The 15,475-nt window shown below is 42.2% G+C and overlaps 1 protein-coding gene across 3 annotated transcripts in view; it reads left to right on the top strand.

Moving 5' to 3' along the window:
• The window catches only part of arhgap24 (Rho GTPase activating protein 24), a 67,808-nt gene that overhangs the window by 32,621 nt on the left and 19,712 nt on the right, over positions 1 to 15,475 (top strand). The window contains exon 1 of one of the 3 annotated variants that reach the window (XM_083983828.1): positions 6,428 to 6,899. The exons of 1 other annotated variant lie outside the window; for it this stretch is intronic. In XM_083983828.1, the coding sequence (XP_083839954.1) occupies positions 6,878 to 6,899 (22 nt within the window). In that variant the 5' untranslated portion in view covers positions 6,428 to 6,877. Of the gene's footprint in view, positions 1 to 6,427; positions 6,900 to 13,842; positions 14,004 to 15,475 lie in introns of those variants that run through there. One more of the 3 variants, XM_083983827.1, reaches the window with a different exon arrangement.

Here is a 15,475-nt window from a genome sequence, read left to right as displayed (position 1 = left end):
ATGTCTTATTCACACCATGTGACTTGTGTGATTGAGTTATGATAATTACGGTGTAATTATGAGCAGGCAGGCAAGAGTGGGAGTAAATCAGACCCCAGACAGCGGAGGCCAGGTGTATGAAAATGTTCTTTTTTATTGTTTTTTATTCTGTTTAATGATGAATATAAACTACCATACTTATAATTACACAGTAATGACTGAATGTCAGGCTATTAGAAGGTGAAGACAGACATGCAATTTTAAAAAACCACACCACCTGTACTGTTCATTATCAGGAGGCCAGAGGTTACTCATAAGCTGGCAGAGCTGGTATGTAGACGAGAAGCACCTAAAGTTGATGATGGAGTGACGCATAGAGGAATTAAAAAAAAAATTTAAAGCCCAAACATAGCAGTAGTTGCCCTTTAATAACCCCAACAATTATTCCACTTGTTGGTCGATGGCGGTAAACACGGCTAAGTCTGAGAATATGACTCTCCAGGCATCGGTGTTTAAGGTTAATGAAGCCCCAGTGGAGTAATTGAGAAAGCATATGAATCTGTGGTGCTGACATTTCAGTGTCAGGATCTATGGAGGTGGTTTTCAAATAGGCCCCATGTCACATTAGTCATGGAAAACTTGTGGTGCTGGCACTGGTGTGTGTGTGTGTGTGTGTGTATTTATGTGTCTGTCTATGTGTGTGTGTGTGCACCCTCTGACTTCAGCATAAGCATGAGTTCAGTGACCTCTGGTGCAGCTCTGACTATATGATGTTTTAACTTTTATCATGTTTAATTCTTGAGGTCCATTATGTATCATCTAATATTTATAGGTTGTGTGCTGCTCTATCATGCTGCTACTGGGTAATGGTGTTTATGGGATGTCTATTTCTATTTCTATTTCTATTTCATCAAACACAAGAAATAGATGGGAAAAAAACATGAGAAGCACCTATTTCACAGCAGACCCAGCTATTGCACACCATGCACCTTTATTAAATTTATTAAATTAAAAAGCCCCTAGAAATAAGAAAATTACATCAGGGCAACACACACACGCACACTTCACTGTCATGTCTAGAATATATGCTAATTCATACAAGAGTCTGATCAAATTTGATCTCCAACACACACACACACACACAAGATATAAACAAGCAGCTCCCTGTGTCTCAAACTCCATATTTTGATATATTGATTTAATTAGCCGTTGGATGTATAGTGCCTGCACGGCTTCTAATGCATCATAAATCCAGGAGGAATATGGGCAACAACAGTATGAGGTTGTGCCTTAAGAGGAAGCAGTTGAATTGATGGTGTAGACGACGTTGCCGTGGTGAAACGATGAAAAGCCGGAGGAGCATGAGTGACAAGATCCTGTTTTGCATATAAAAGTGTGGTCTATCTTCATTTCTGCACCTCCCACTGCTCGCTCTGCTTGGAGCCCGTGGGATGTTTCAGCGTCCCTTTTTCTCCTCTCAAGAATTCACTTTGTGATATGACATTTCCAGAAAAAGGTCAATAACTGAACTTCTCCCTCTTTTTCTTCCTCTTCTAGCCGTTTATATTGTTTATATACAGTATGTGGTGGGCGTCTGCGTGTGTGTGTGGTGTGGACGTGTTTATGCGCATCCATGTTTTCCCAGTGTGCGTATAAATATGAAGTCAATAACCCGCTGTCTGTGACGCGGTGGTATATGGCTTCCTGGAGGAGTTGTGGCCTGGTTAACCTGCTGCTGTTGACAATTACCATATGGGGCTTTAGAGAGTCACATCTCATATTGTTGCTCCGCTGATGTTTGAATTTATGTTCTCTGAGATTTCAGCATCACAAAGGGGTAGTGGACCGTCCCAGACTGACACATAAATAGTGAATATCAATATTGTGGAAACATGAAGTGAGCTCCAAATGATGCCTGGGGCTATAGCTGAAGGTTGTATCTGATATCATGGAAAATACAGCTCCTGCTTTGATATAAATCTCTGTCACTTTCAGTAAAAAAAAACGACTGCACTTTCTTTTCCACGCTGATGTAACACAGAGGTTTTTCATATTAATTTAGATGACGACATCAGCCTCCTCTAAGCACAACATCCACCATAGACAAGAGGTGTTTTTCAGAGCCACCCACCGGCTTCATTAGTAACATTTTCCTCAGGGAGGATGTTTGTGTTTGAGATTGTGTCAGTTCTTCTGGAGCTCAGCGCTGAGGCACGAAGCCTGAATTATGAAGCAACTGATATGAGAGAGCTCCTTTCAACTAGACTAAACACGATTAGTTTCCTGTAACTTTACAGTAAACACAATAGAATATGTCTCTGTTTCCATCGTGTCATTTGAAGGAATTACGTTGTTTAACTGCGCTTGCCACTGACTGTCATGAAGACTGGTCTGCACATTTAGTTTATCCACTTAGGCATTCATAATCTGCTGCCATCGTCTGGTCAAATTTAACATTTTCCCCAGAGCAAGAGGTGAACTGAGATATTTACTACTACTATCTTTTTACATTATCACTGTCAGCTCTTGAGTTGCACATGTAAAATACAGAAGACTGCGTAGTAATACTGTTGACTGACAAAACTCTTTTTGTTGTTTCTGCTTTTCTGAATCAGTCCAGCCAGTAGACTGACCAATCAGAGCAAAGCAAAGAGGAGTGTCCGTCAATAAATGTGCCCCAATGGCACCAGAATACTTCACTATGTATTTTATTATTTTATTTTTTATTATTTTATATTTTTTGGAGCTTTTCTCTCTTTTTAATGTATATCCTACTTGTAAATATGAGTCTTTTTACAGGAAAGCTCTGACAAATACCGAAAAAAAAGAAGATAGGTTGAGTCATAGTCACACATGCAAACCAAGCACATTTTCAGAAATTTTTCAAATGATGTCTCACAACTGCATTTTGACTTTGTAGTCCTTATTTCATGAACTTATATGAACATATGAGAAACATATGAGACAATGAAAGAACATTTTAGGACCAAACTGTCTATCCCAATCCTTTCTATTCATTACCATGGAGACAACCATCTGGAGTTGTGTTTAAAAGCTGTAGCTTAAAATTGTGTTGCCGTTGATAAGGAGGCTCCTTGGATCCAGTTTACTCTCTTACTTAACCCTGGATGGGGAGCAGATAATGTAGGAAATGGTGGATGATATTAAGCTCTCGATGAAGTTCTGGAAAAAACATTTAGAGACGGAAACGCAGTGACTATAGAGGAATAGTTGGAGGATGTAAGAAGCAGTTTGAGAAACCCAGTGGACCGCCCTCTATTCAGAGTAACAGAGGAGGAACCTGAGAAACGTTCCCTTAGCAGACGTTGCTGAGACAGTTTCAAGGCAGTGTAGCCTATATAGGCATGAATGAAATCTGTCTGTGTAATGATGGAGGCCCGTGACTGAAAAGACACTTGAATGACACGTGGCTTTCAGGAACCAGCTCCACCACCATTACGGCAGCAGAGCATTTTGAGGGGTTTGTGTGCTCGAACAGTCCTCAGACAACTCAAACTCCCGTCTGCTGAAAGACTCTGACAAGGTGCTGGAGAGGAAAGTCGGGTTGACTGTCAAATGGATTTAAAAGTAAGAATGCGGCAGGCTCCTGTTGTTTCTCAAACAGCAGGAGCAACATTTTCAGCAGACAACGTTTTCTCCTCTCTCACGGATTGTTGAGAGAGTTTGCGTTTGCTAGTCCTGAGTCTTATAATATGTGCTTTGTGGATTAGGGAAAAGGTCACTGGCCAGCGCAGGCTCCTCACAGTATCTTCACAGGAGGTGCTTTGCTCCAACATGATGTTTGGTCACTGTACACTCACAGACAGGAGTGTTTACATTCTTATAATGGTTTGTTAAAAGGAAGATTGGATTCTCAAGGGTGTCCCAGCCACTGTGTGAGGCTTTCACAGACTGCTAAAGGCAGGAGGTCTGGAGAGTATTTGGTTCAGTGATGAGTGGAATGTGCAGTTTGCGGTAAACGTCTTCCTTTTACTGTTAATACAGTTATTGTTTCCAGGCTGCAGTGGAAACACGTGAGTGATGGTTAACACCTACATAGGAGTTTGCAGCCGACAAGCTATAGGAAGGCTACTGAAGAATTAGCCTTCAGTCGACTCGACACCTTAGGTGTCCTCTCTGGGTCATTAGAGCCTTACAAGTCCTAGCACACAAAGTTCTTTAAAAACCAGCATCGAATATGTGATTTCTCTCACTTCTGTACACATAGGCCTGTCACAATTATTACAAAATTACTTGATCAGAATTATTTGAAATGACCACAATCATTTAAAAACAATTTCCATTCAGCTGGATGAAACTAACATAGATTGTCATATTTCCATCACATTTCCTTGTCATTTTCCACCGCTTTTGAGGTTTGAATGGTTCTTCCGCTATGGTTTAATGGCCACAAACTGTTCATCTCGAGGCGCTTAATTTGTAATATTCGACGAACACATTTCCATCTGCATCTGTTGACATAAGCATCATGGATTTAGGTGCAAAGCCTAAAGGCAAACAGAAATGTAGTTTTTATGTTCCAGTGTTTAAAGCCAAGTTATGGCTCTTCTTCTTCATAAGGTGCATGTGTATTATTAAACTATGTTTAGGCTTATGCTATAATAGTGGCATAAAATGATTAGAAAAATATATTTGAAATCGTTAATTTCTATTATTTTTATGGCAATTAATCATCACCTAAAATGTCATGATTGTGACAGCCCTATGTACACATACTTGACTGAAATGAAAAGGTTCAATTAATTGATTGGAAAGCACAGTGCACAAGGCAGTTCATAAAACAAGAGTGTTTTGTGAAGAAGGCTTTCTAAATGCACATAAATATTGATTGATGGTGTTTTTTATGTTCATCAGTAGCCTGATCAGTGGGCACAGTTCTTATGTTTTTATCTATAACAACACAATATGTGATGAGCTCAAAGCCCACGGGAGGCCACATAATGACTCAGACTGCACAGTGGATGATGAAGACCATTTTTCATAAAGCCACTGATTGATCAGGCTCTAAATGGAGAGAGACAGCTGCTGCATCAACACAGGGATAACGTGTGGGATGAGAGGACACGCAATGTTGCCTGCTATATGTTTTCTGTTGCACAGGAGAGGTTTCATTTAATGAAGTGTCCTCCATTAGCTCCTAACAACACTGTCATATAATGAAAAAGGGATAAACAGCCTGTGCTGTGTGAAGGAAAATGTTACATGAGCTTAAAGTCCAACATATATTGATAAAACAAACCTTTTATGCACTTTTTGTATGTTTGAAATGATGGACTTGCTGATTCATAAAGGTACGTGACAAAACAGAGGATGACAGGGAATCCAGAGTGTCCAAACAATAAGCTGCATACCTCATCTGTGCGGTAGATGTTGTTTGAAATATCCGCCTCATTGTCATCCGCTCTAGTAAAAGGAATTCCAGGCCGGTCTTCTTCCTTTCCTTGTGTCCATGCGTCATTATTCCTGTGTGTGTATGTGTGTGTCTGTGTGTGTGTGTGTGTGTGTGTGTGTGCGAGGCTCTGCTGCGGCTGTGAGATCCTGTGGAGGAAATGCACTGAGGCCTGCAAACAGGCCAAGTCTCAGGACACAGAGCGGGGCAGGACAGGAAGCCCAGATGCTTACATAACAGCCTTATTGAGGGGATCGGTATTTGACATGTCACATACCAATCTCCGCCATCAGCCCCCCACTGTAACCCCCGTCCACAACCACCCCCCCCCCCACCCCACATGTATCAGGTTGGCCATAGCTCTCAGTGAGGGCACATTTTGGCACCCAGTGAAGTCGCTGCTGGACGACCGCGGTGTGTTTGTCTGATAGGGACACACACTCGACTTGAATGTTCAGGCCAGTGGTATGTAAACTGATTAGTCTCTGGATAAATATTTAGATGTCTCCCAACTACATTTTTTTTCTTTCTTCCCTCTCTCTGAGTTAAATCCAACAGGTAGTGACGGTTTGGTTTTAAATGTAATCACCCTCTGTGGCTAGTATAGGTTCAAAGGGGCGCTTCTTTGCCATTTAATGGAAGTCAATGATGTGTGGTTCGCCTGTGAGTCTGAGTACGACTGAAAAACGATAAGGAGGGTTATTAAAGACCTTCCTCCTCCGAGAGAGAGGGAGAGAGAGGGAGAAACCCCGGTGTCTCAGGGTTTCTTGGCCAGCGGTAGCAGCAGCCTCGTCGACCCTGCACGGCTGTATTTATAGAGCGCTCTGGATGAGTCATTTGGCTGAGTGCCCACTGTGCTTGATTTACGATACCCCCGACCAACCCCTCCACCACCCCGCCCCACCCCACCCCACGCCCCCCACACCCCTCCTGCCCCACCACCACCACCACCAGCTCCCCACCCCACCCCTCACACTGTACTTCCCTCAGAGACAAGCAGACACACCATCTTGCCTTCGGCTTGCCTGCTGTCTCACTCACTTTCTCTCTGCACTGCTTTCGTGTGTGTGTGTCTTCAGAAATATGTTTCCTCTGCTGCTTCAGCTCCTCTGACAGAAGCACATGAAGAGGAAGGGGGCTTCAGAGAGGCAGACAGACTAGCCTTAGCCTGACCTCGCCTAAGTGCCGCTGATTGGTGTGTCACATTGACCTACCATTGACCAAACAAAAAAAAAAAAAAAAGAGGTTTTTGGAAGAAAGAGTTATGAGTGGAAGAGAAACAAAGGAAAGCAGGGGAGAGTTGGAGGGACAGTAGTTAAGAGCAGTGGCGTGTGATTTAACAGAGACAGAAGGAGATCAATCTATCTGTGGCACAGAACAAGAACAGATGAGGAAGTGGCAGTGGGGGGCCGGCGGTCAGCAGCAACAGCGTGGCTTTTGCTCCCTCACCCTTCAGCAGACAAGGGGGCACGTCTTCCTCTGCACCCCATGGATCTTAACTCCAACCCAGGTCTGTGTCTTTACATAACAGAAATGCATACTTACACATTTTGCATGCGGTTTGGACCGTTTCATTACGATGGCAGAGATATTATTAGACTTCGCACTGTTTTAGTTTCAGTTACAACCGGAGGAAGGTGTGGAAGAACTCCTTGACTTGTTTTAAACTTAATGCACAGAGATATTCACAGATCTAATCCAAATGACCCTCCTTTCTCAGTGAGAAAGTGTTTCCTCCGTACGCTGTTCATTCATCATGTCAGCAGACGGGTGTTTTACAAGTTCCAGTTCATAGCTTATGTTTATTACAGCTGTGATATCAGATGAGCAGTTTATGATGACTGCATTCCTGATTTTCCTGTGGGGACATCGCTGCAGCTTCCTCAGCATTTGTCTAATACACCAATATCTGGAATAGTGATTCTAAAAACTTCATCTGGCATACCTCCTTTCAAAACCTTGTTTTTTTTTCGTCATGTCAGCTGCTTTGCTCTCGGGAAAGTTGGTTTGGTTGGTTTGGAGTCCAGCATTTTGGTACAGGATGAAACGTCTCAGCCATGAAATTTTGTACAGACACTGATGATCCCCAGAAGATGAATCCTACCGGCTTTGGTTGTCTTTGACAACAATATCTCATCATGGGATGTTTTTTTCATAAAATCCATCCCCCTCAGGATGAACTGTTTTACATTTGGTGGTTGTTGCACTTTTCCATCGGGCACCATCTGGTTTGAAATTTCAGTTTGTTCAAAGTTTGTTTTTTGACTTCAAACCTTCAACGTTAATGGTATTTTCATCTCATATCAGCCACGTACCCTTTCTGTTAGCCTGTTAGCATGCTCACATAAACATTTGAAGCACCACTGTGCCTATAGGCTACAGCCTCACAGAGCAGGACTAGTTCAACTTACTATGGTAGTAGGCTACAATGCATTTCAGTCCTTGTATCGCTGAAAATGAAATGCAGCAACAAAACCAGACAGTAAGTTAAGCATTAGAGAAGTTATTTTTTCATTCATTCATTCAAGTTTTGCTATTGCTACATAGCCAGTAGCATCTACAGCTGTTTGCTGACCAGTCTTGGGGTTACTTACAAGTTTAGTATCAAACCTGATTCCTTTACTCCCCAAGAGGTGTCTTTATTTGTGGAAAACAACACCAGTGTTGACTCTGGTCTCTATCGTGTCTTTTCCTCTACCAAAGTTAGCATGCTAACTTGCTAGACCCAATCTGTACTTTCCATTAGCAACTCGGGGGAATACAATCTCCAATGGTAAAACTCCTATGTTTATCTTTATTACTCTCCATTATAATCACTAAATAATTAATATTTAGTTTTGCAAAGTAATTTTGTCTTGCTATTACTGTAAATCTATCACCATGGTAATAATATGCTTACGCTTTAATCACCAGAGCCATTAGACTAGAGTAACTTGTATATTAGCATAAGCTTTTAAACCACATATGTATTTAAATGCCACCCAGGTATGGCTGAACTAGATATGTAGCTTTAAAAAAAATCTTGCCAGGGGAAGAAAAATCATGCTTAGCTAAAGAGCATTCTCATAGCTGGATCGAATTTCACTTTGCTTGGCTGCTTGAGGCAGATAACAGAGCAGACTCTTGGATTCATAGCTCCCAGCCTGCCTGTAAATCCATCCTGGTAAAGATGTTCTCGTGCGAAAATCTGAGCCAACAGATGGCAGAGGAAGCAGGCAACATTATACAGACTGTTGGGGGTGTGGAATGAGGTTTCAGGAATTGGTGTTGGAGGTGAGGAGGAAAACCAGAACCACCACAAAACGAATTCTCTGTGATAAAAAAGCACATTGAGAACTAGTGAATGGGTAAAATCCCCCTTTTTTCCTGGACTCTGAAGTCAACACATCTTTCTAATTACTCGCCTGTGGAGAGAGCGAGGGGCTGACTGACCTGCCAAGGAAACCGGATGATAAGCCAATGAGTGGGCACAACCGACAAATGGGGCCAGTTTAACATAATCAGGAACAGAACACTCAAAGATGTCATCGACTCACATCTTCATCAAAACTGGTGTAGGAACAAATTCAAAACATCATTAATTATACTTTGATTAAAGAATAACCAACATTTTCCGGTTCTGGCGTGTCTTTTTGTAGTCTTACATAACAGAAGGCTCCTATTGAACACCTCTTGGTTTTGGACATGGCAAAAGATATGAGAGTTGGGATGGTAATTTTCAAAATATTCAGACCTTTATGAACGAAACAATAAACAGACTGAGGAAATAATCTTCAAATTAGTTTATAATAGCTGTTAGTTCCCATGATACATTAACATGCAATAATCCTTACAATCACTATAGCTCAGTGGTAGTAGCCTATCAGTGATGGGGATGAAAGTTTTATATTAACGTCATTGCACAGGTTTGTACTGAGAGAACTGACCGAACAACCTCAGCAAAAGTTCAACACTGCACGCTCAAACACACAAAGCGGCGACCTCATCGTCAGCATTTGTCTCTCTCTCTCTCTTTCTCTCTCGCTCAGATCACCACCGATCTTTTTCTTTGACCCATGCAGCTTCCCCTGTGCTTCCCCTCTGCGCTGCAGCCCCTCTCAGGCCCAGTGCACTGTGGCCAGATTTGTCAGAGAAAACAACGAGGATGCGGAGCGGCAACGCAGACAGGACTGCTGCGATGGCCAAAATGAAAACACGCTTATCTAGCCGAAGCTGATGGACGCTGTCCGTCGCTTGTCCAAATAATTGGCCATGCAGCGAGTCAAGAGGAGGTTTTAGCCTCCGAGGTTGGCCGTGTGTGCAGAGACACATATCCCCCAGCACCTCGACTTTATTGTATAGTGAGTGACACAGATCTTTCTGCTCTGGGAGGCACAACAAAATATACCGTTCATACTCACTGTTGTACCTCATCAATCACTAAGTAGAAATATGAAGTGGTGGGAATGGCTCATGCAGAGCGGTGATTGATGAATGTCAGATTTATCTCTACTTTCTATCACAATAATGTTCACCTCTGACAGGCCCGTCAATCTCCTTAAGCAATCTAGTAAATGAAAAGGCTGATTAATTCGTCGATGACATATAACAGGAGTGAATTCATTTTATAATGAAACTACTTCAGGTGCGTGAAAATTCTTCTTAAACCAGAGCTGTCAAGATCTTAACTGACAGTTCATCCAGAGTTTACCCGCCCAGATCCAAGCTCAGGCTGCATCTCTGATCATGCATCCTCCTCTGCTGACCTTTCTCTTTGGTTCTCAGACTGAGTGAGCTCCTCTGCCTCCATTAGTCACAATAAACCAGAAGTCAGGTTTCTGTAACCCTGCCTGAAAGGTTCAAAGGGCTTGCCTTTTTCCCAAAGTCCAGGCTGACACTACCCACCAATTTTGGCTGTGGGGAGTGCAGGTGTGCATCTGCCCTCAAGCCGTCATCAGTGCTGAAAGGTGATATTTGAAGGTATTAGGGAAGAAAGCAACAGGCACTTTGTCAAGTCCACTCCTTGTTTCATCCTGTGGTGTAGATAAGGGAGGTTTCCAGGGTGTTTGACTATGTCTGTTCCTTCCAGCGTAATTGCAATTGGATGTTTTATCTTTATCTTTATCTATGTGAAGGGGGTGTTAGCAGGTCGGACATATCTTCGTAAATCTCACTGTTTTACTTTGAAACATTGTCAGTCTGTAAATCCTTTTAGCTTCCTTATTTCTATCTTTCAATGTGTGTGTGTGTGTGTGTGAGAGAGAGAGAGAGAGAGAGAGAGAGGTTTAGCACCGACAACATCCTGTATCTAAATCAAAACTAATATTGAATAAACATCGGTGGGAGATCATTTTTCTTGGGTTGCAGAGTGCAGAGCAAGTATGAATCCCCGGCATGCAGGCCATACAGATTTACAGTGTCACGGCCACGAGTGCATGATACACTTGTCGAATTGGTGATCTGTCATAGTGAGATATGTTTACATAACCGCAAGGATGACTGCATGTTTTACACAGACGCACTGAAACGCACATATGCAACACTCATCCTGTCTGACAAACTGCAGACAGTGTAACATCAGACTAACAAATGTTGTATAGACTTTACGTTTTGCTTCGAAATGGAAATTGGACTGATGGCTAATTTACATTTGAGACCATTAGCAGCCATTGGATTTTCCCTATTCTAATCCAAGATGGAGTTGTTGGAGTAAGTTTCAACATACCTTTAAACCAAATTCAGCTGTTGTCAGTATTCTACTTTAAATTAATGTTTACATCAGACATTTTCCCGACATCAAATTTTAGTACCTGATACTTACCGAAATATTAACTTCAAATGACGTTGGCAGGTCGCTGCGTGCCTGCAGGGCTAACACTCTGGTGATGATGCCCCGGCTAAAAGCGCATTAAAAACCAGTGTCAGGTTGTCTTAAGAGAGCCACCGGGGCTTTTTCTCTTGGATCTGTATATATTGCACCTTTCCAGAAGCTTCTTCTTAAGTATCAGCCTGCCTGTATCGCTGATGTAATGTTTCAGCCTCCCTGCAGCATAGCGTGCAAGTGTTCGAGTGACAGCAGCTGCCAGCCCTCACCAAAACTCAACACTCCCAACTTTTAAACGGGACATTAATCCCCCCCCCCGCTCCGGTAGTCACTGAAGCTGTCAGTGGTTTTTAACGGTTCACTCGTAAAGATTTTGGTATTTTAACAAACCTCAAAGTGTTGTCATGCATAGTTTGAAGATGTTTGGAATTAGTCTAGAATTAATCTCACATTATACTGCAAGTCACCACAGAGATAAATGGCTGGTGGAATATTTGTGGTTTGGCTTGGAGCGTCCATAAACGTCGTTTGTGATTTGTATTTACAGTCGTCAGTTCTGGCTTTAGTCACGGTAAAACAAAGATAAAGGATTCTTTTGTTACTTTTTCTATGTGTTTGCACTTTTACTAGAAAATGTAATCTACGATGCACTTCTTGCTTGCATTTTCCGGTTTATTTCCAGTTTGATACAAATTTCCTACCTTGTAGACAGCCAGTGGTTTCAGTTCCAGTGAGATATAAACACCAACTTATAGAAACTTGAACCCATACCATAAAAACCATAAAAACTAACCTTCATGATAAAGATGAAGTATCGTTTTCATGCAATATAAGAAAAAAAAGATTGCATTTCATTGTTGGATTGGATTGTGGAGATCAAACATCAACAAGGGAACGCTGTACAACTCTGTTACTGTGCCTCATGTGCCTCTATCAGTCTTAATTATCATGTCAGCATATTTTCCAGCACACACTTGGGACTTTAAATCAAGTCTGAGTCCTGTTTCCTTTGCCTAAAGTTGAAATCGATTCCCCTTACATACTGGTATATTTACAGCAGCCTTGGCAGGACACAGAGAAATAGCTCTTTATTTAGTTGGCATCAAATCAGAACAGAGACACTTGGCTCTTCGACAGCACTATGACCTCCGTGAACGGACTGACCCATTGCTTCCCTGACTGTCTTCATGACGACTTATTAAAACTAGTCAGCCAGGGCGGTCCAAGTTTGAAAGCAGAGGAGTGAGTGAGTGAGTGTGTATTGACTGATCCCACTTGTTTTTATCAAGAGGAGTTTCTTAGTAACAGCCTAAAAGTGTATTCCTGTTGCCTCACCACACTGATATCTACAGTTGTTGTGGCTAACCTTGTAGCTGCTGATCCCATGAGGTATCATGTTTGCTCGTCAGCACCAAAGAGGAGCTGATGTGGCCATTATTCCCCATTTTTTGGTGCCATGATTAACTTCTTCCCTATGGGCGCCTGTGGACGGACAATAGAGCCAAGCAAGCCTTGACCCTGTTGACCTCCCCCACTCCTATTCACTTTGTTGCTCAGGCAGCATCAGATGGTAATGGATAGCCATAGGAACTCTATGGAGTCTGTGTTCTCGACCAGACAATGTCTTCGGGGACTCCGGTGGAGGCTAATGTTGTGGTGTCTGCCTTCATATTATGTCTATTGACAGGCAGGGACCACCGTGCCACCAGGAAGGGAGGGAGCCATCGATACCTTTACCAGGAGCGAAACAGGAGTCTCGTATACAGAGGAAGATATAGAAACATAGAGGGAAAGCTGTACTCTGGGGGTTTGTGCAGCGCGATAAAGGCGCATGTTGTGGTGAGAGTTTAGGCTTGTTGGACAAGAAAGACAGAGATGTGTTATCATTATCCAGCAAAATCACAAAGGTAGTAGAAATAGACTGTTATATACCGGTACAAAGATTACATCCCAAAAATATTAGATTTCCAATGATGATGGAAAAAAATCGTAGTTTTCAATGAATTCTCTGATTTTTTGTTGATTGGTCAACTTATCACATCAGCTCAGCGTTTGGGACTTTATTGAGCTGTATTGCTATCAACAACTAGCTTTAGCTTTGGCCCCGTTGTCATCACTTTAACTTTGTGCGATGTTACTTACTGAAATCTATATAAATCCGATACGTTGCAGAAATGAAATGATGATACAAATTAAATTAAGGCAATAAAGTGTGATAATCTTCGTAATAGTGGGATTAACGTCATAATGTACACACTCTTTTGTTGTAGTAAGGCTCATTTGAGTTCACATGTCAAAGGTCAGGAACATTACATTATTCTGCTCTAAACAGTTTGTGGTTGCGGATGTTAAAAAAGCATCACAGTGTGAATGGGAGATTGCATGTTTACTTATGGGGGTCATGCCCAGTGTCAAGCCATCGGAGTGATCTGCCTATTGTTCCCACTACAGTGCTTAAGAGAAGTATGTGTGTGTGTGTGACTGTGTACTCCCCAACCCCCTCTTCAAACCTCACCTCCCTCCCCTCCTTCCCTTTCTCTTTCACACCCTCTCAGCTGTGCTCACTCACTCATTCTGTGAGTCAGGCCAAAAAAACTGGCAGAGCCGCTCCTCCACTTCAGGAACTCCCGTCCTCAAGTTAACCCAGGTATAGCCAGGACTTTGCAACCCACTCAGGAAGCCTCTTTTCTGGACTGCCACACAGAGAGACAGGAGTGTGGAGTGTGGGAGCGTGAGGCATGGAGGTGGTTCATCAGGCGATTCATAGTTTACCACAGTATGGATTATCTGATTTACTATCGCCACATCAAGGTAACAATAATACATTTGTCATTCTACTGCTGCTTTGAGCCTATTGATGGCTTTATATGAACTGTCTCTACTGTATTACAATGGATGTATTTACTACAGACGCCTGTGTTGTTTCAGCTGCACTTTGCAAGAGGATTAGCTCATCTGGAGGTGATATCACCCATGAATCAAAGAGACTCTGTGTTTAAGCGTGCCATAATTCACAAAAGATGAAAGGGGAAATATCAGTAGTTTTCGTTTCCACTTTTAATCCTCAGCATCATCCCATATGGACGAGCAGAACAGTTTGCAGTGTAGTGTTGCTGCTCAGCGAGTGACTTCCTGTTCTGCTGGAGGTATTTATGATGTGTGGACTTCTGAGAAGACTATCATTAGACACAATATTGAATCTCAACGTGTCCCTGCTTGCATGCAAACAAGAGGACTCTTGCAGACAAGACAGAGAGCTGACACTAATGTAGTCAGGTAATACCCCACTGTACTTTACATACACAAATACACTCATACACGCACACACACCGGGAGAGCTATGACACATATTTCTGGCCATTTAAAGCTAAGGTAGTTACAGTGTCTGCATTGTTTTCTGGGCCAGCAGCAGCTGCTTCCTCCACTTGGCAAGCAGGATAATCAGAGTCTGGAAGAACTTAACTTTCTCACAACAAGTCTCCCACAAAAAGTATTCCACTGCTGAGAATAATGAATATTTTGTCATATAGTCGGACTGCTTGACTTCTTTGAAGCTACCAGACACCATATTTTTTGGGAGGGTTTTCCATCCTGTGTTGCACCACATTAAAGGAATGATTTGGAAAATATACTTAGTAACTTTCAGGCCAAGTATCAGAAGGGAAGATCAATATGCCATTTTTCATCTCTATTTGTTTATTATATAAATCTACAGCAAGGAGATAGTTAGCCTAGCGTAGCCTAGTCTTTTGGCAGGAGACATAGCCAGGCTCTGTCTGGTGGAAAAAGCTCCTAGCTCACAAAGTAACATGTAATATTATGTTTGTTTAATACTCACAGACATTAAAGTGTTAAAATGACAAGTTGCTGTTTTAAGCGGGGTGTTGTGTTGGACTTCCTGGAGCGTTTGTTGCTAAGCTAAGATAACTAACTGTAGCTTATATTTAACAGATGTGACATAAGAGTGTTAAATATCCCACAACAATTCTTTTAAGAGTCTGGTGTAAATAAATACTCGTCCAAACTAAATTAAATCACCCCCTTATGATCTGACTATTTATTTAATACTCTACATCTCCTTTTGTCTTTACATGACTCACTCACAGAGGTTTGGGTTAGTGAAGTGTATCAAGGCTCCAGGTATTTGTGAGCAATTACAGCACAGTGGGATCCTTTGTCGTCTCCCACCTGTTTGGAGCCATTAGTTAGAGGCTAGTGTGCAGCTGGGTTCGGCCACTTATTAAGGCCACTGGTCACAACCGGAGTGAACAGTTGCAGCCGTC

Source organism: Trachurus trachurus (assembly GCF_905171665.1).
Source record: "Trachurus trachurus genome assembly, chromosome: 12".
In the NCBI taxonomy this organism is placed as follows: Eukaryota; Metazoa; Chordata; class Actinopteri; order Carangiformes; family Carangidae; genus Trachurus; species Trachurus trachurus.
This window is presented reverse-complemented; position numbering and strand designations above follow the sequence as displayed.